This window comes from Erythrolamprus reginae, chromosome 4 (genome assembly GCF_031021105.1).
Source record: "Erythrolamprus reginae isolate rEryReg1 chromosome 4, rEryReg1.hap1, whole genome shotgun sequence".
NCBI classification, from domain to species: domain Eukaryota; kingdom Metazoa; phylum Chordata; class Lepidosauria; order Squamata; family Dipsadidae; genus Erythrolamprus; species Erythrolamprus reginae.
The window spans coordinates 67,677,831-67,697,677 of record NC_091953.1 but is presented as its reverse complement, the minus strand read 5'-3'; the positions used below and the strand labels follow the sequence as shown (position 1 = coordinate 67,697,677).

Genomic DNA, 19,847 nt, shown 5'->3' with positions numbered 1-19,847 from the left:
TTCTCTTTTTCCATCCCTGTCTCCACCCACTTGTGTATGTGTGTGTGTGTGAACTCTTGAACCATTTCCAATTAGAGGTGAGCTATTGGAAATGGTTCAAGAGTTCACACACACACACAAACGGCTGGGGGTTTTTTTCTCTGTTATTATTTGGGTGCTTTTTACCATATGCTTTAAATCAAGAGTCATTTCTCTCTCTTTCTCTCTCTCCCTCATGCTCTCTCTCTCTCTCTCTCTCTATTGCTTTTTTTCTCTCTCACTCTTTCTTTCTATCTATCTCTCTTGATTTCTTTCTCTTCTCTCTCTTGCCAGCTCTCTCTCCCCTTTCATCTCTCTCTCTCTCTTTCTCTCTTGTTTTCTTTCTCGCTCTCTATTGCTTTCTTTCTCTTCTCTCTCTTGCTATCTCTCTCTCCCCCCTTTCTCTCTCTCTCTTTCTCTGTTTTTCTCAATCTCTCTTGCCCTCTCTCTCTTGCTTTCTCTCTTTTGCTCTCTCTTTCTCTTTCTCTCTCTCTCTCTCTTGCTCTGTCTCTTGCTCTCTCATTCTCTCCCCATCAATGAGAGAGCATGCTCAGTCTCTCCACTCGCGGCGCTGGGGCAAAGGCAAGGAAAAATGCCGGGCCGAGACGGACTCATCTTTATTCGCCGGGCAAGCTGGTGAGCAGATGGGTTTTCCCGCCCGGCGCAAATGCTGCTCCATCTCTTCGCTTGCTTCCAAGCACAGTGGATGGATTGTCAGAGCAGCATGGGGGCAAACGCCTCAGCCGCACTTCCCTTTCCTTCCCCTGCCTTTGCTGTCATGACCAGCGAGCCCTCCTGCCTGGGCGGCTCAGCCCCAAGATGGTGGCCACAGGAAAGTGTTGAGCCAGGGGCGGGGAGCGAGAAAAAGTGGAAGAGAAAGGGGGGGCACTGGGCAGTAGCCGTGGGGCGGCAGCAGGGTGATCAGCTGTGAGGCGGCGAGGGGGCTGCGAGAGCGCTTTCTCCCAGCGCTTCGGGAACGCCTGCCGTGCCTCTACTGCAGCCCCCTTGCTGGAAGTCTGGGATGAAAGCGCTCCCAGCGAAGGGGCTGCGAGAGGGGTGGGGCGGGCATTCCCAAAGCCCGCGGAGAAAGCCCTCTCTCGCAGCCCCCTGGCTGGCAGCGCTTTCATCTCGCAGCCGCCACCGCTGCGGGAGAAGTCTCGCGCCAATGCAGGAGGCGGCAGAGGAGAGGGGGCGGATCGGGCGGGTGGGGGGCAGGGCCGAGAAGCCAGAGGCGCGTTTGGCCGGAGGCATCGTGAGGAGGCAGGGACGGCTGCGGCTCCCTTTCCTCCTACTGCCGCACCTCCCCCCCCACGGGCTGGCAGGGGGATGGGGAGCGCGCGCCCATGGAAAAGGGCGTGCGGGGGGTATTTTGTGGTGCGCACGTGCGCAGCTTACAGGGAACAGTGGTTGTAACCTTTAGTAGTAAGACGGTGAGGGAAAAATTTTAATTTAGAATTTTAAGAATTGCTAATATTGTATAAAATTAACAAAAAAATTTATACAGGAAGAGAGATAAGACCTTCCATGGAGTGAGTAATGAGAAAAGAAAAGTTTGTATATGATAGATTTTAAGCATTGTTGTTGTGTTTATAACCATATATTGTTTTATTTTTCAGTGGAGAAAAATAAAAAAATTTATCCCCCCCCCCCCCCAAAAAAAAAGACAAGGCAAACAAATCGTAAATCCCGGGTTCGTATCACGAAAAGTTCTTATGAAGAGGCATTCGTAAGACGAGGTATCACTGTATTTAATATCTTTGAAGTCTGTAAAGCAAAGGAAAGCTGATGTAGGATCATAAGCATAGCTGCTGTTTTACTTAGTGACTGCTTCACTTAAAAAACTGAGTTGCTGGTCCCAACTGGGGTCTCTAAACAAAGACCACCTATATAACTTTTCTAGATTCATTACCTTAATCGGTGCTGTTTATAGTGTAAGCTATCAGACAAGTGTTAATTATTATTCATTCTTCCCAGCACAAATTGAAAGTAAGACAACATACCTGGCTACGGCTTCACTGTACACAAAACCAGCATCTGCTCTCTTTACAATTTCAAAGCAGAGGTCTGCACCATCCATACTGCATATAAAAAGTATAGAAAAAGTATTTATAAAATGTGAAACTGACTTTCAAAGTAATGTTAATATTAAAAAATGGACACTTTCAAATAATTTTCTAAATAGCAGGGCTTGTCATTTTTCTGTTAGAAGACAAGAAAAACATAAAGACTTTACAGTGCAATCAATAACCAATGATTTCATCTCAAAACACAATACAATTTTGGAGAAACAGTCTCAAATAGTAAGAGTTACTAGCGTTTCTAAACTCTTAAATGCAAAATTTCTGAAAAGTTTGGACGCAGGCTTTTCTCTTCTCAAATCCCAAAACAAATGAATGGATATTGGGAATCCATGAGTAATTTTTGTATGTATTCTCCTATATTAGATTTGTATTGTATATTGTTTTTCTATTACTGCGGTCAGCCGCCCCGAGTCTACAGAGGCGGTATACAAATTTAATAAATAAATAAATAAATAAATAAATAAATAAATTAAAGGGCTAAATATAAAGTAATGTTTCGACTAGGAAGATATGAGCCACGAAGTTTACTGCATGATTTAGCAATATTTTGGCACTATTTCATATGATTGTAGTGAGAGTAAAAAGTCCGAGTTCTTGGAAAAATGATAGTTTGTTCGTTTAGAAGAAAAATAAACAGAGACAACCTAACATTATGGAACTGTTAGCCCTCTCACTCAAATTCATGTACCAAAACAGAATGAATTTATAATTGAATATCATCAAGTTAGGGTTCTGCCATTTACTGTTTCCAAAATCATCTAGAAGGCTGCTATCATTTCTCTCAGTATCTGCCGCCTGAGATAATTGCTTCACTTAATCAATGACAAAGTTATTTGGACCCCTAATCCATAACTCAGCTGTCAAGTTTGAAAACCTCCGGGTTAGGGATTAGGGATGCAAGGGTATTCAAACTTGGCAAGTTTAAGACTTGTGGACCAACTCCCATTCCTGAGCTAGCATGACTGAAAGAGGAATTCTGTGAGTTGAAATCCACAAGTCTTAAAGCTGTCAGGTTTGAAGTTTGTAAAATGTGTACATGGTTGTAAAAAGTATACACTAGGGAAAAAAGTTTAGTCAGACACCAATTGTACAAATTCTCCCACTTAAAAAGATTACATAGGCATGTAATTGACATCATCGGTGCACCTCAACTATAAGAGACAACATGAGAAAAACACATCCAGAAAATCACAGCCTGATTTTTAATGAATTTATTTGCAAATTATGGTGGAAAATAAGTATTTGGTCAATAACAAAAGTTCTTCCCAATACTTGGTTATATATCCTTTGTTGGCAATGACAGAGGTCAAATGTTTTCTGTAAGTCCCTACGTTGCTGGTATGTTGGCCCATTCCCCCATACAGATCTCCTCAAGAGCAGTGATGTTTTGGAGCTGTCACTGGGCAACTTCCTCTAAAGGTTTTCTATAGAATTGAGACCTGGCGACTGGCTAGGCCACCCCAGGACCTTGAAATGCTTCTTACGAAGCCACTCCTTCATTGTCCTGGTGTTATGCTTGGGATCATTGTCATGCTGAAAACCCAGCCACATTTCATCTTCAGTGCCCTTGCTGATGGAAGGAGGTTTGCACTCAAAATCTCACGACACATGGCCCCATTTATTCTTTCATGTACATGGATCAGTTGTCTGGTCCCTTCGCAGAGAAACAGCCCCAAAGCATGATGTTGCCACCCCCATGCTTCATAGCAGGAGTGGTGTTCTTTGGATGCAACTCCATATTCTTTCTCCTTCAAAGACGATGAGTTGCGTTTCTACCAAACAGTTCTATTTTAGTTTCATCTAACCATATGACATTCTCCCAATACTTTTCTGGATCTTCCAAATGCTCTCTAGAAAACTTCAGATGGGCCTGGGCATGTACTGGCTTAAACAGAGGGACACCTCTGGCACTGCAGGATCTGAGTCCCTGACGGCGTAGTGTATAACTGATGGTAACCTTTGTAACGTTGCTCCCAGCTCTCTGCAGGTCATTAACTAGGTTCCCCTGTGTGGTTCTGGGATTTTTGCTCACCGTTCTTGTGATCATTTGACCCCACGGGATGAGATCTTGCGTGGAGCCCCAGGTCGAGGGAGACAATGGTCTTGTATGTCTTCCATTTTCTAATTATTGCTCCCACAGTTGATTTCTTCACATCAAGCTGCTAGCTTACTGCAGATTTAGTCTTCACAGTCTGGTGCAGGGCTACAATTTTGTTTCTGGTGTCCTTCGAATGCTCTTTGGTCTTCACCATAGTGGAGTTTGGAGTGTGACTGAGGTTGTGGACAGGTGTCTTTTATACTGATAACAAGTTCAAACAAGTGCCATTACTACAGGTAATGAGTGGAGGACAGAGGAGCTTCTTGAAGAAGTTACAGGTCTGTGAGACCCAGAAATCTTGCTTGTTTGTAGATGGCCAAATACTTATTTTCCACCATAATTTGCAAATAATTTTGTTAAAAATAAGACACTGTGATTTTCTGGATGTTATTTCTCATGGTGTCTCTCATGGTTGAGGTCTATCTATGATGTCAATTACAGATCTCATATTTTAAGTGGGAGAACTTGCACAATTGGTGTCTGACTAAATATCCACACACACATACACACACACACACACTGTACATGTTTTTAAAAAAATATTCTGCTATACTGGTATTTTATTAAATAATATATTACTATACCATTGGTTCAGAATACTTTTCCCCTTGTTTTCTACCTCTAAAATCTAGGTGCGTCTTATATTCTGGTGCATCTTATACTCCAAAAAAATAAGTAACTGGGTGACATCGGGTCAGTCACACACTCTCCAACCAACCTATTTTATATAGCTATTGGGGAAAATAAAAATGCTATGTATGCTACCTTGAATTCCAGAATGAAAATCAGGATATACATTTAATATACAAACAAATATTTCTAATTGCCTGTGTCACATTATTAATTAAAATTCCCATGTATTTTTGGAAAAAAATATTTTAAAATCAATTCCATCCCAAAACTAATATATATTTAGATGACAATATTTTCTAAATGCTTTAAACAGACTGCCAATATCCCATATTCTTATGGGATAATTCCTTGGATTTTCTTTTTCAAATTACATATTGGATATGAAAGCATATACAGTGATCCCCCGGGTATTGCGATCCCGATCATTGTGAAATGGCTATATGGCGATTTTGCAACCCGGAAGTAAAAACACCATCTGTGCATGCGCGCCCTTTTTTCTATGGGCACGCATGCGTAGATGGCGCCGGGCAGATCAGCTGCTGGGCGGCTTCCCTGGGTCTTCCCCCTCTTGCTGGCGGGAGGGCGAGCGGCGGGCATCAGCGAGGAGTTTCCCCACCGCCCACGCAAACTCCTCGCTGCCGCTCGCCCGCCCTTCGCCCGCCCACGCCGTTCATTCTCACCGCTTCCCAGCTGAATCCTGAAGCGAATTGGCTTCAGAACTCAGCTGGGAAGCGGCGAGAATGAACGGCGTGGGCGAACGGCTTGTCCGCCGCCTGCCTGCCCGCGCGCCTGCCGCTCGCCCGCCCTTCGCCCGCCCACGCCGTTCATTCTTGCCGCTTCCCAGCTGAGTCCTGGAGCGAATTGGCTTCAGAACTCAGCTGGGAAGCGGCGCGAGCGAGCAGCGTGGGCGGGCGAAGGGCGGGCGAGCGGCAGCGAGGAGTTTGCGTGGGCGGTGGGGAAACCCCAGCGCCGCTTCTCAGCTGAGTCCCCTTCCCAGGAACCCCAATCTTCGGCTCCTCGCTAGCGCTGCGGAAGTAAAAACACCATCTGCGCATGCGCAGATGGTGTTTTTACTTCCACAGCGCTACTTCGCGAAAAACCGATCATTGCGGGGGGTCCTGGAACGGAACCCTCGCAATGATCGGGGGATCACTGTATTTTAATTTCCTCAATTTAAAACTTAAACAGAATTTATACTCTGATTATTAGTGCTTTGTGGAATCTCAACAATCCATTTACCCAGCTAGTTTGTACATTAGCTTGGATGCCAGGTAATGTTGTAATTTATTTTTCTCTAAGTTTCAAAATTGAAAAGAAGGTAAAAAAATTTGGGAGTTAACAGTGACAAGCTCTGTGATAATACAGTATTAGTATTTGACTAGTCCTCCTAATAATGAAAAATATGTATAATAAATTTTTCCGAAATAATCAGTGGGTTTTTTATTATTTCTAGAATGAAAATTATACTAAACATAAATTTAAAAGAACTTGGTGGAAATAAAATGTTCAACCCAGCATAATATTACTAACCAAGACTATTTTTTTTTAAATAGACAAATTTACATCAATTTAAAATCAATGTAAGAAATATATCGAAGTAACAACCCCTAATGGGATTAGTATCCCCAATCAGTCTGGCAGAAGGGCCATATTATGGATCCTATTAGTTGAGGGATTTCAGTTGGTGGGATCTAGGAATAGAGGCTTTTCTGTGTGGGCCCTGTCCTTTGGAAGTCTTGCTTTTGGGGGGAAGGTCCACTCCTCACACAACCTTTTTCGCCTTATGCTGTTTTTTTCAGTTGGTTTGGTGCCTTAATAAGGGATGCCTTATACTGCAGGTGCATATGGATTATGAGGCAAGATCCTACTATTCATGCGCTTGTTTTTTAGGTTTTTAAAAATCTAATTCTTATTAATTTTAATATTTTGTATCCATGGAGATTCTCATTAATTTAGGTCATAGTTGTCCCAAAGGTATTTTTTTTCCAAGAGACAACTGGACTTTCTTGCTTCTCTTTGAAGACATTTTGCTTGTCACCCAAGAAGCTTGTTCAGCTCTGATGGGATAGTGGAGAATGGAAGGATTTATACTCCTTGCAGATAGCTGGCCATTTTGCATTCTATTTTCCATCATCCAGTAAGAGCTGAAGCTTCTTGGATGAGCAGTAAAACATCTTCAAACAAAAAGAAGAAAGTCCAATTGCCAATTGTACTTTTGGGTTAAATATTTAATACAGTGATACCTTGTCTTACAAACTTAATCGGTTCCAGGACGAGGTTCTTAAGGTGAAAAGTTTGTATGACGAAACAATGTTTCCCATAGGAATCAATGGAAAAGCGATTAATGTGTGCAAGCCCAAAATTCACCCCTTTTGCCAGCCGAAGCGCCCGTTTTTGCGCTGCTGGGATTCCCCTGAGGCTCCCCTCCATGGGAAACCCCACCTCTGGACTTCTGTGTTTTTGCGATGCTGCAGGGGAATCCCAGCAGGGGCATCCCAGCATCGCAAAAACGGGCGCTTTGCTGGCAACAGAAGTCCGGAGTTGGGGTTTCCCAGCGAAGGGAGCATCAGTGAAATCGCAGCATCGCAAAAACACCGAAGTCCTCGAAACCCCACCTCCGGACCTCTGTGTTTTTGCGATGCTGCGATTTCACTGAAGCTCCCCTTGCTGGGAAACCCCACCTCCAGACTTCTGTTGCCAGCGAAGTGCCCGTTTTTGTGCTGCTGGGATTCCCTTGCAGCATCACAAAAACACGGAAGTCCGGAGGTGGGGTTTCCCATGGAGGGGAGCCTCAGGGGAATCCCAGCAGCACAAAAACGGGTGCTTCGCTGGCAACGGAAGTCCGGAGGCGGGGCATCCCAGCGGTGGCGGTGGGTTTGTAAGGTGAAAATAGTTTGTAAGAAGAGGCAAAAAAATCTTAAACCCCGGGTTTGTATCTCTAAAAGTTTGTATGACGAGGCGTTTGTAAGATGAGGTATCACTGTATTTATAATTTTATTGTAAATTATTATAAGTTATCCAGAATTGCTTTGGATACTAAAATAGGTGACACATCAATTTAATAAATAAACAAATAAACACACAAATAAGCAAACAAACAAATAAATGAACAAATAAAATAAAATCAGCATAGGAAACAAATGCCATAGTATTAAGCATTTCCTGAAAAAAAAATTACCCCTAGGATTACAACTCTTACCTAGATATATAATTCTAGATTATATATCTGGAATCTATCTGTTCTGCAATGTGCCTGGCAAGTTAAGAAACAGTAGATATGCATGAACCATGGTGGCACAGAGATTAAAAGGCTACTTCTGCTGACTGCCAGCTGACTGCAATTTGGCAGTTCAAATCTCACCAGACTCAAGATTGACTCAGCCTTCCATCCTTCCAAGATGGGTAAAATGGGGAGCCAAATTGTTGACTTTGTAAATTGCTTAGAGAGGACTGTAAAGCAGTATATATGTCTAAATGCTGTTGCTATTAGTGACATTACATAGGAAGCATGGAAAAAACGTTCCTTCAAAACAGCATTCGGATATGGCTGTGAGTTAAAAGGGGCTCAAAGTTTCTTTAATTTTTTACTATATTTGGCGAGGTGCTTTTGTCTGAATGAGGGTCATGGGTGCCCTTGATCAGCAAAGGGGTATTATGGTAATTTAGTTGTACTTATGGTAGAATAACCAGCTCAAGGGGAGAGGGCCCCTCATGGGCAGTAAGAGGTATTCCATTTGTTTCGGGAAGGAATCGTCTTAGGTCAAACCCTTAAGTCTATATCTGCCTTTCCTAAAGGAAGGCAGACTTCTGATGACAAAATTATTGTAATCTGTTTTGGCCTATCCCTGTGTTGTTCTGGTTGCTTGAGGCAGGCAGCACCCCTATTGACAATCACAATGCTCTAGTACAGGAGTGTCAAACCTCAGGCCTGGATCTGGCCCACAGGGTGCATAGATCTGGCTCGTCGGGATGCCCTGGAAACAGCAAAGGACTGGTCTGTAGTGCCCCTGCCAGTAAAATAGAGCATCCCTCCCGAGCTCCATCTTAGCTGGAAGAGGGTTGCAGGAGGCTGTTGCAGCAAAAAACAGTGCCCACGAGCCTGTTTTCATTGACAGAGCACTCAGGCCACCACAAGCACTCCTGACACAAGTGAAGTCAAGCTGGCCACACCCACCATGGCCTCGGCCCCCTAGCCTCCTGAGGTCAAACAAAACCCTGATGCGGCTTTTATGAAATTGAGTTTGACACCCTGCCCTAGTAAGATGCAGTGACATTGTTGCTTCTGTAGAAGTGGCAAGTAATAATAAAGTCACAATGAGAACAACACAAGACTGAAGCTAGAGCCAGAGATAGAGGAATGGGAAGTAATGGTGGAGGTCCTCTGTGGGTACCAAAGCCAGTGTCAGCAGTGCCAATGGAACCAATGGAATGTAGGATAACATACCTTGTGTTGGCACGAACATGTGAGAGCCTGATTTGATTCAAGGGGTCATTGAGTACTAGTAGAGTCTGAAATGCCACAGAGAAATCTATGGTTTGATGTCGCAAAACTTCTAGGCCAACTGAATGCAGTAACATTGATGATAGATAAAGAAGGACTGGTGACTGGCAAGGGGAGACTATGTGAATGTGAGAAAATGTAATGCATTAAACAAATTTAGATTAAATATAGATTAAATGACAGACATACAAAAATAATAGGTTGACATAGTTTTATCACATAGAGAATTGTATAAAAAAAGAATTAATAGATCAAGAGGAAGGGAATGATTGAGATGTTCAAGGTTGAATGGTGCAAATGACATCCCCAAAGAAAAAGGTAAAAAGATTAAAAGCAGTCTACGAAGTGGTGCATGTTATAGTTAGCAAGGAGAGATATTGATGTATAGCAAATGTTAGTATAACCTACAGATAGGTTTCAATAGTAAGGTTAACAAATCCCATGAAATGACCACATTATTGAAATCCACACTTTTCAAAGGGATCTTTTAATGGAAAATATGAAAGTTAGTTCGAGCTTGAGAGATAACTTTTAAACACAAGTTTAACATGTATATTGTGTATTAATGAAATATTACATTAAAGGATGAAAGGTACACACACACACACACACACACAATTTTATGGTTAATAAAGTCATAGTAGTTATAGAAAGCAAAGTAAAAACAAAAAAAATCTAAATATAATTCCTAAAGATAAGCATACAGTGACAAAAACACTTTTGTCTCTCAAAATATTTTACCAGTGTAGATTAAACTATTATTTCTTTCTTTAAAACTTCACACATATGCTGGTAGATGTAAAGTGATTTATTCACATTTCTGCAAATTGGTGTACAGTGGTCCCTTGAGTTTGGTGGGGGATACATTCCAAGACTGCCCGCGAAAGTCAAATTTCTGTGAAATAGAGACGCTCCCTTCCTTCCTCTCCCTCCCTCCTCCATTCCTGGTTTTACTTACCTCCAAACCTGCAGGAGTAATGGGGTGGCAAGTTTTGCTGAGCTCGCTGCCGGTGTCTCCCATGGCAGTGGCGGCAGCAACGATGCTACGGGTCAGGGAAGGGTAAGCTCAAGGAAAGAGGGATCCAGGCCAGGACTCGAAGCTGGAATTCCAGGCCGGTCAGCTGGGAGGTCGGACGCTGTCACTAAGGGAGATGGCTTAGGTGGGTGGGGGAAAAAGAGGTTGCGGCGGCAGGCAGCATAAGGCTTGGCTTCAAGTGGAGCATACAAATGCTCCTAGAGCTTTTATTTAAAGCAGGACGGCTGGGGGGGGGGAGGAGAATTAAAACACACAGAATTGTACTTTGGGCAGCCGTGGAAAAACGTTCAAATGTTAAAAAAAAAAACACCCGGCGGAGTATTTTTTTTATTAACATTTTTTGAAAACTCGTGGTATAGCCTTTCCATGAAAGTCGGACCCACGAAAGTCAAGGGACCACTGTACTTTGATTAAGATTAGGCTCAGCATCCATAATGTTTTGTTTTCTCAAAAGATATCTCCAAATTCCTTGAGAATGAACTCCTTTACTTGCACGTTACTATTTTGATTTTGACAATATCTTACTTTCCCTCTGGACTAACCTCAATTGTCTGCGCATTAACCTCACAAACAGTAAACTCAAATTTGGGTTCCTTAAATGTGACCCAGCATCAACTAACAATTTGCACTCAATAGAATACTGCATTATTTAACCTCACACTAATTTGTGACCTATCGGTATTCCTTTTCCTTATTTCATATACAGTGGTACCTCAAGATATTAACCCCTCGTCTTACGAACAACCCGAGATACGAACCCGGGGTTCAGAAAATTTTTGCCTCTTCTTACGAACTTTTTTCATGTTACGAACGGCAAACCCGAACTTCCGGGTTTGGCATTCCGGAGGCTGCTGGGAAGCCCCGCAGCCCGGCTGTCACCTTTTAAAACAGCCAGGGGGGCTTCCCAGTTGCCTCCCGAAGCCAAACCCGGAAGTTCGGGTTTGCCGTTCGGCTTCGGGAGGCTGCTGGGAAGCCACCCGGCTGTTTTAAAATGTGACAGCCGGGCTGCGGGGCTTCTCGGCGGCGGCAGATACGTAAGACGGAAAACGGCTTTGGGTTTTTGGCTGGGAGGGAGGGCAGGAGGTCCGACGCTGGGGGAGGGAGTCAGGAAGGTCCTCCTGCTCCCCCCCTCAGCGAAAAACACAAAGACGGTCTGCCGCTGCATGACAGGCAGGGCGGAGCAGCGTGGAGCAAAGGGAGTCTGAAACCGCCAGCGGCTTCAGTTTCCCATTGCTCCGCGGGTGGCGGCAGACCACCTTTGTATTTTTGGCTGGGGGGGGGAAGCAGAAGGCGCAGGATCGGGCCGGCGGCGGGCACGGGGAGAGACAGATCTGCATCCTGGGCGGGTGGGCGGGCCGCGGGTGAGGAGGCGCAACCGAGCGGGCCGGCTCAGGCTAGGACGGGGCGGGCAGCGGCTGGGCGCGGCGGCGAGGGTGCGTCTTACTCGGGGCTGGCGGCGCCTGATGCAGCGGGGAACATCAGCGTGGGAGGCAGGAGAGGACCAGGCAACCGGAGCAGCGTCGCCGCCGCTCCAGGCTTGGCTTCCCTGGCCGCCTTGGCTTCCCTGGCCGCCTGGCGCTGCGATCTTCCAATCTTCCCTTGGCGATCTTCCCTGGCTTCCCTGGCCGCTTCCCTGGCCGCCTCCCTGGCCGCCTGGCGCTGCGATCGGAAGATCGCAGCGCCAGGCAGCCAGGGAAGCGGCCAGGGAAGCCAAGGGAAGATCGGAAGATCGCAGCGCCAGGCGGCCAGGGAAGCCAAGGCGGCCATGGAAGGAAGCCGGGAGCAGCGCGCCGCAGGCAACGCACGCTGTGATCACAGCATGCGATGCCTGCGGTGCGCTGCTCCCGGCTTGGCTTCCTTGGCCGCTTCCCTGGCCGCCTGCCGCTGCGATCTTCCGATCTTCCCTTGGCTTCCCTGGCCGCTTCCCTGGCTGCTTCCCTGGCCGCTTCCCTGGGAAGCGGCCAGGGAAGCCAAGGGAAGATCGGAAGATCGCAGCGCCAGGCGGCCAGGGAAGCGGCCAGGGAAGCCAAGGGAAGATCGGAAGATCGCAGCGCCAGGCGGCCAGGGAAGCCAAGGGAAGATCGCCAAAGAAAACGCTCAGCCCAGCCCCCCCGGAGGCGTTTTCCTGGAAGGAGTGCCATCCACCACCGAGCTTTTCGTAATCTGTTTCAATTTTCTTCACTCCCCGCCAACATTCCCCGCCTTGCTTCGCTTGACTGGCCGGAGGACATGACATTCAACACCTCCCGTGCCTCCTTCGGCTTTGCGATTGGATGCGCCTCCTGCCGCTCTGCCCAATCGCAAAGCTGAAGGAGGCACGGGAGGCAGTGAATGTCATGTCCTCCGGCCAGTCAAGCGAAGCAAGGCGGGGAATGTTGTGGGGGGAGTGAAGAAAATTGAAACAGATTACGAAAAGCTCGGTGGTGGTGATTGCACTCCTTCCAGGAAAACGCCTCCGCGGGGGCTGGGCTGGGCGTTTTCCTGGAAGGAGTGCCATCCACCACCGAGCTTTTCGTAATCTGTTTCAATTTTCTTCACTTCCCCCCCCCCCCCAACATTCCCCGCCTTGCCTCGCTTGACTGGCCGGAGGACATGACATTCAACGCCTCCCGTGCCTCCTTCGGCTTTGCGATTGGACGCGCCTCCCGCCGCTCTGCCCAATCACAAAGCCGAAGGAGGCACGGGAGGCGGTGAATGTCATGTCCTCCGGCCAGTCAAGCGAAGCAAGGCGGGGAATGTTGTGGGGGGAGTGAAGAAAATTGAAACAGATTACGAAAAGCTCGGTGGTGGTGTTTGCACTCCTTCCAGGAAAACGCCTCCGCGGGGGCTGGGCTGGGCGTTTTCCTGGAAGGAGTGCCATCCACCACCGAGCTTTTCGTAATCTGTTTCAATTTTCTTCACTTCCCCCCCCACAACATTCCCCGCCTTGCCTCGCTTGACTGGCCGGAGGACATGACATTCACCGCCTCCCGTGCCTCCTTCGGCTTTGCGATTGGGCAGAGCGACGAGAGGCGCGTCCATAGGCTTGGCCGGGTCGTCGCAGCACCCTCCCTTCGCCAACCCTTTGGCTGTCACCGGTGGGCTTAGGGTGCCTCGGCACCGACTTCGCTGCCCCTTCCCCGTCAGCCAACATGAGCCATAAGGAAGGGACCATCGTGGCTGGGCGGGGAGCGCCGCCTTCGTTCTCTTTTTCCCTCCCATCCCAGCCCCCCGGGCGGGGAGGGGGCGATCCGAACGGGGGAGGGGTAACGATTCTTGGCAGCTGCCGACCGTGCGGAGCGATCTTCTGCCGGCGAAGGGCGGGGAAGCCAGCGGCTGTAGCAGCTGGTGCAAGAGGCTTCCCCACCCTTCGCCCGTGGCCAGCATAAGATCGCTCCGCTCGGTCGGCGGCTCCGGAGAGGCAGGAGCCAGGCACTCTGCGTGCCTTTTGTCCGTCCCCCCCCCGCCACCACCGCCGCCCGCTGGCTGCGAGCGCTCTGCCAGGCGGCCAGGAGGCATTCAGGGCGAAATGCATGGAGGAATGGGAAGCTGAAGCCACCGGCGTTTGAGCTTCTCATTCCTCCACGCCCTGAATGCCTCCTGGCTCAGGCGGGCGGCAGCAGACCGCCTTTGGGTTTTTGGCTCGGGGAGGAGGGAGTTAGGAAGGTCCTCCTGCTCCCCACCCCCAGCCGATAACCCAAAGGCGGGCTTGAGCCAGGAGGCATTCAGGGCGAAGTGCGTGGAGGGTTTGGCGTTGGGGTTCAGGAGGCTGCTGGGAAGCCTCCCGGCTGTTTTAAAACGTGACAGCCGGGCTGCGGGGCTTCCCAGCAGCCTCCCGAACCCCGAAATTTTGCCAAACTTCCGGGTTCGGGAGGCTGCTGGGAAGCCCCCCCCCCCCCCCCCCCGGCTGTTTTACAAGGTGACAGCCGGGCGGCAGCGTTTTTTTTGCGGGGGTTTTTTTGCTGTTGCACGGATTAATTGACTTTACATTGTTTCCTATGGGAAACAATGTTTCGTCTTACGAACCTTTCATCTTACGAACCTCCTCCTTGCACCAATTAAGTTCGTATCATGAGGTATTATTTTAGTTTTCCTATTGTATTCTTCACTTGTTCTAAAAATCTTTGAAAAATTAGCTTTAATCTCCAACCTAGACTTGGGATGATTATCAAGCTTCTACTGTTTTTCTGCTCTGTGGGTTAGTTTTTCCTGGATGTTCATTCCTATCTCCTCTTTATTTTATTTTTAAAATGTAAGCAGCAAGTTGGGAAAGTAGAGTAGAGTAGAGTATGTAAGCAACAACATAATATGAAAGTATATTTTCCCTTAGTATAATATTCATCACTAATTTAAAGGACATATTCACTTCCCTAACTGATTATAACTTTCTCTTCTGGTCAGATATAACTATGGTTGTTACAATTTGAACAGAATGTGCAAATAATGATTATGCACAATACACATTTATTTATGCACACATATACACATGTACAAATTACAATGTGAAAATCATATGTGCCATTCTAGAAAAGCTAAAAATCTAAAAAGATATGAGGAATTTAAAACTTACAATTCAAAAACCATATATAGCATTCCATCAGAACTATAGGTCTCCAAAAGTTCAACAATGTGAGGATGTTTCAGCATGTGACAGATACTTGCTTCCCTCTTCAGATCTGTTTGAAGATAGTAATTTCTATATCATTAAACATCATAACAAAAGTAACCAGGATGATATATTTCTAATTAAATTCTTATAATTAAATATTTGCTGTAACATTAGTTTTAAATGCTTATAAAAGTTGTGACAATTGAATATTATATAACCATATAGCTATTTTATGGCAATTCAATATGTAATACACAATGGCATAATATAAATGTTAACAAGGCACCTGTAAAAAAAATTAAGAAGATACCATATTTTTTTGCTCCAGAAGACACACTTCCCCCCCCCCCCAAAATGGGTGGAAATGTCCCTGTGTCTTATGGAGCGAATATTGCATCACAGACCAGGTTGGTGTGTCAGTGTGTTGGCAGGCAACAGCAGCGAATGTTGGTTGGATTGGCCTCCCGGGAATACTGCTGATCAGCGATACCGCGCAGCGAAAGGCAGCAATGACAAGAGATAAAATTCTAAATTATAGGCCTGTATCATTATTAAATGCAGATTATTAAATTCTAATGACAATTTTTGTGGATAGATTAAAGAGTTTTTAACAAAATTAGAAATCAAGATCAAAATGGCTTTCTCCCACATCGCCAAATTAAAAATTGTACCAGAATTGTTTTAGACATCCTTGAATATTATGACGAACATCCTGGGAAACAAGTAGCATTGGCCTTTTTGGACGCACAAAAGACTTTAGATAACGTCAACTGGCAATATCTTCTAGAACTAATTCAAAAATTAGATTTTGGGAACAACTTTAAAAATATCATGTAAAATATATATTCATTGCAAACAGCCAGGGTGATGATAAACAGCGATTTGACAGACAAATTTTCTATTAACAAAGGGGTCCCCCAAGGATGCCTGTTATCATCCCTACTCTTTATAACAGCGCAAGAAATACTGTTAAATAAAATAAGGAATAACGATGAGATAAAGGGTATTAGAATTAAAGATCTAGAACAGACCTGGGCAAGATGTGGCCCGGGGGCCGAATGCGGCCCGCCCGCTGTCTGTGACCGGCCCACGGAGGTCAGTCCAACCTGTGCGTGCACGAATACGCATGCAGGCAAAAACCAAAAGCTGCACGGCATTTCCAAAAGCCACGTGGTGGAGTCGGACAACCTCGCAACCTGCACGCAGAAGCAAAAAGCGAAAAAGCGGCAGTCGCGTCATGCCTGTTGCTCGGCTGATGGCGCTGCCTACATTGGAGCTCTCGCCTTGCCCTCTCCACTTTTCCCATAAGTTGACTTAACCTTCTTTGGGAATTCACGGCGGAGCCTCTCCCATCCCCAGTGGGGGAAAATCAGGTTGAGGAACAGGGAGAGAATTGGAAGACTGAGAATGGAGGAAAGGAAGGAGGAAGGGAACAAAGGAAGGAAGGAAGGGAAGAAGGGAAGGGAGGAAAGAAGGGGAAATGGAGGAAGAAAGGAAGGAAGGAGAAATGGAGAGACGAAGAAAGGAAGGAAGGAGAAATGGAGGGAGGAAGAAGGAGAAATAGAGGGAAGAGAGAAGGAAGGAAGGAGAAATGGTATTACTCTGGAAATATAAAACTATTAAATATGAATCTCTCCCCTTTTATGGAAAGCAAACAAGTTCCTTGATAGCTAAAAATAGAAGTAGAAAGAAACTAGACAACTTTAGGATTTTTTTAAAAAAAAATGAAATAATTATATGGATTGAATGAATTATTAACTTAAAATTGGATAAAGGAACTTTCCAGGATCATAATGTTTCATAATTTGGAATTATAGGGAAGTGATAATGAGCAAATAATTTCAGCTTTTTTTCATTTAGTATCTGTTACCAGCTTTTTCTGTACAGCTGGTATAAGTACAATCTCTTGTGTGGCTTACCATAACAAGGAAGGGAGGGAGGGAGGAAGGGAGGAAGGAAAATAGGCATTGATTGCTTACCTGAACGTCTCCTCTCGTACGCTGAGCGGGTACAGCAGTCATGTGGGTTGCTCGCTGTGCAATCCGCATAGGACTGAGCCTGTCTTTAAAAAGACTGCTGGATCCGCCCCTTCCCCAGAATTCGCGAATCCATAGACTTAGGCTCGAAAACCGGTGGCTCGAATAGTGCTCTACTCTCATAGATAATAAAGTAAGGAATAAAGGCACAAACATAGTCAGAAAGACATAGGGAAGGAAGTGACTGCTGTACCCACTCAGCGTACGAGAAGAAGTGTTTAGGTAAGCAATCAACACCTATTCTCCGTACTGGAGGAGCGGGTCCAGCAGTCACGTGGGACATACCCAATAGATGTGTCCTTAGGCAGGGATTAGTTGGCTATCATGAGAGATAATGGATCAGAGGACTCTCCTGCCGAAGGCAGCATCTGCTAAAACGTAATAGTCAATTTTATAGTGCCTTATGAAACAATTGGGAGAGGCCCATGTGGCTGCATTGCAAACTTCCTCCAAGGGCGCTTGAGTTGCCCAGGCTGCTTATGTGGCTACACTTCTTGTAGAATGTGCCGTGATGCCTTGTGGGACATTGAGGGATGCTGACTCGTAAGCTTTGGAGATTGTGCCTCGAATCCAACGGCCTAATACGATGGATATGAGACTTTGGACCCCAGAGACCTGGGGTGGAATGCTACGAATAGGGCTTCTGACCTACGAAAGGTCCTGCTGTGTTGGAGATAAATTTGCAGAGTAAATTTAGTAAGGTCCAAAGTGTGCCATCTGATGGAGAGATGGTGGTTTTGGTTAGAGCAGAAGGAAGGCAATATAATACCTGTGAACAGTGGGAGGCCTGAGGTTCGAGATGTCTCTTAACAGTTCTTGTATTTCAGGGAAACTGCGTAGCGGTTGCCTTCAGGGTCCTGCCAGGACTGAGGATAAGGCTGATAGGTGTCGCTGGATGGAGTTGGCTGAGAGATCTAGGTGAAAACCTTTCATGAGGAAGGAAACGATTCTGTGAATGGGAATACACAAGGGGGAGAGGCGTTCTTGAGAACACCGCTGGTGAAATTTAGACCAGGTATGGTCATAGATCCTGTTGGTAAATATTCTTCTAGACTTTAGGATCACTTCCTTGGCATCTGGGTCATAACCTCGAAGGTCTAGGTCACGCCGGATAACAGCCAAGCGGTGAGGTGGAACCATTCCAGGTCTGGATGATAAGAGACCCCCTACTGCAACATATCCTCCGAAGCAGGGAGTCGCCAGGGGGCCTGGACGGATAGCCACTGGAGGGCTCTGAACCAGGGTCAGCGAGGTCAGTGAGGGGCTATCAGCATCACCTGGGCCTGCTTGAGGAGGATCTTGTGGATCATGTCTGGCAGGATTGGAATTGGTGGGAAGGCATATAGGAGATCTGGAGGCCAAGGGATTCTGAGTGCGTTGGTTGCTTCTGCTCCCGGGGATGGGAATCTGGAATAGAACCGAGGGAGCTGAGCGTTGGTCGTGGTCGCAAACAGGTCTAGCGATGGGTGACCGAATCTGAGGCAGATCTGCTGGAATAGGTCTGGATGGAGACTCCACTCCCCTGGATCCAGAGTTGATCGGGAGAGCCAGTCCGCCTGCATATTTAGGATTCCTATGTGGTTGGCCGACAGAGACTGCAGGTGTCTCTCTGCCCAAAGGCCCAGCTTCAGGGCTTCCTGCATCAGGGCCTTGGACCAGGTACCTCCATGTCTGCAGATGTGGCTCTTTGTAGCCATATTGTCCGTTAGGATTAGGACATGTCTGTTGAGGATGTGTGGTTTGAACTTCTTAAGGGCTAGCGACACCGCTTTCAGTTCCAGCCCATTGATTGACTTGGTTGACTCCTCTGTTGACCACATGCCTTGGGCTATCAGGACCGGAGCGTGGGCTCCCCAGCCCAGGAGACTGGCATCTGTGGTGATGGTAAACTGATCTGGAATCCTGAAAAGGGATCCTTTGTCCAGGGCGGAGGAGTCCACCACGCAAGGGATCAGAATGGAGCATGCTGAGTTGCTGGTTCCTGATCTCTGGAATGGCAATAAAAGCCATTGGAGTTCCCTGGCATGGAGGTGAGCCCAGGGAATGATACCAATACAGGACACCATCTTTCCCAGTAGAGAAGACAGCGTGGAAATGGAGACCTTTCTTTGGGATCTGACTTGAGCGATAAGCTCTTTGATACTAATCTTCCTTTCAGGAGAAAGGAAAACCTGAGATAGGTTGGAATCTATGACTGCCCCCAGGTGCTAAAGGGAGGTGGAAGGATGAAGCTGACTTTTTTTGATATTAATGGAGAAACCATGCTCCTGTAGGAGACATGGATAACTGAAGATCTGTACGGGTGCCCTCTTTGGAGGGATCGTGAACTAAAATGTCATCCAAATAACACAAAATATAAATTGAGGAAGCCCGGATATGAGCCGCCAAGGCGCCCAGGAGCTTGGTAAAGACTTGAGGGGCCAAGCACAGGCTGAAAGGCATGGCCCTGTGCTGATAGTGTTTGCCCTGAAAGGCAAAGTGGAGAAATTGTCTGTGGCTTTTTAAAATGGGAATGTGGAGATAGGCCTCCGTAAGGTCTAAGGAAGACATGAAGTGAGAATGAAGGGTGAATGGATGCCAGGATAGAAGACAAGGAATGCATCTTGAACTTTCTGTATTTAATGTACTGGTTTAATTTTTTAAGATCCAAAATGGCTCTCCATCCTCCAGAGGTCTTAGGGACCATGAAGAGGATGGAGTAGAAGCCAAGTCCTCTTTGCGAGGAGGGAACTGGCTGAATAGCCCTAATGGTAAGGAGATGTTGGATCGCTTCCTCCATGCGGAGACGGAAGGAAGGGGATCTAGGTGAAGGGCACGAAATGAAATGTTTTGGGGAAAAGGAGATAGACTCCAATT

At 46.5% G+C, this 19,847-nt stretch overlaps 1 protein-coding gene across 4 annotated transcripts in view; it reads right to left on the bottom strand.

Annotated features, from left to right (window-relative positions):
• Positions 1-19,847, bottom strand: part of CASK (calcium/calmodulin dependent serine protein kinase) — a 300,775-nt gene that overhangs the window by 213,430 nt on the left and 67,498 nt on the right. For all 4 annotated transcript variants that reach the window (XM_070750527.1, XM_070750530.1, XM_070750528.1 and 1 more), the window contains exons 3-4: positions 14,917-15,022; positions 2,019-2,096 (exon numbers count right to left, since the gene is read on the bottom strand). In XM_070750527.1, coding sequence (XP_070606628.1) covers positions 2,019-2,096; positions 14,917-15,022 — 184 coding nt within the window. The remainder of the gene's footprint in view (positions 1-2,018; positions 2,097-14,916; positions 15,023-19,847) is intronic.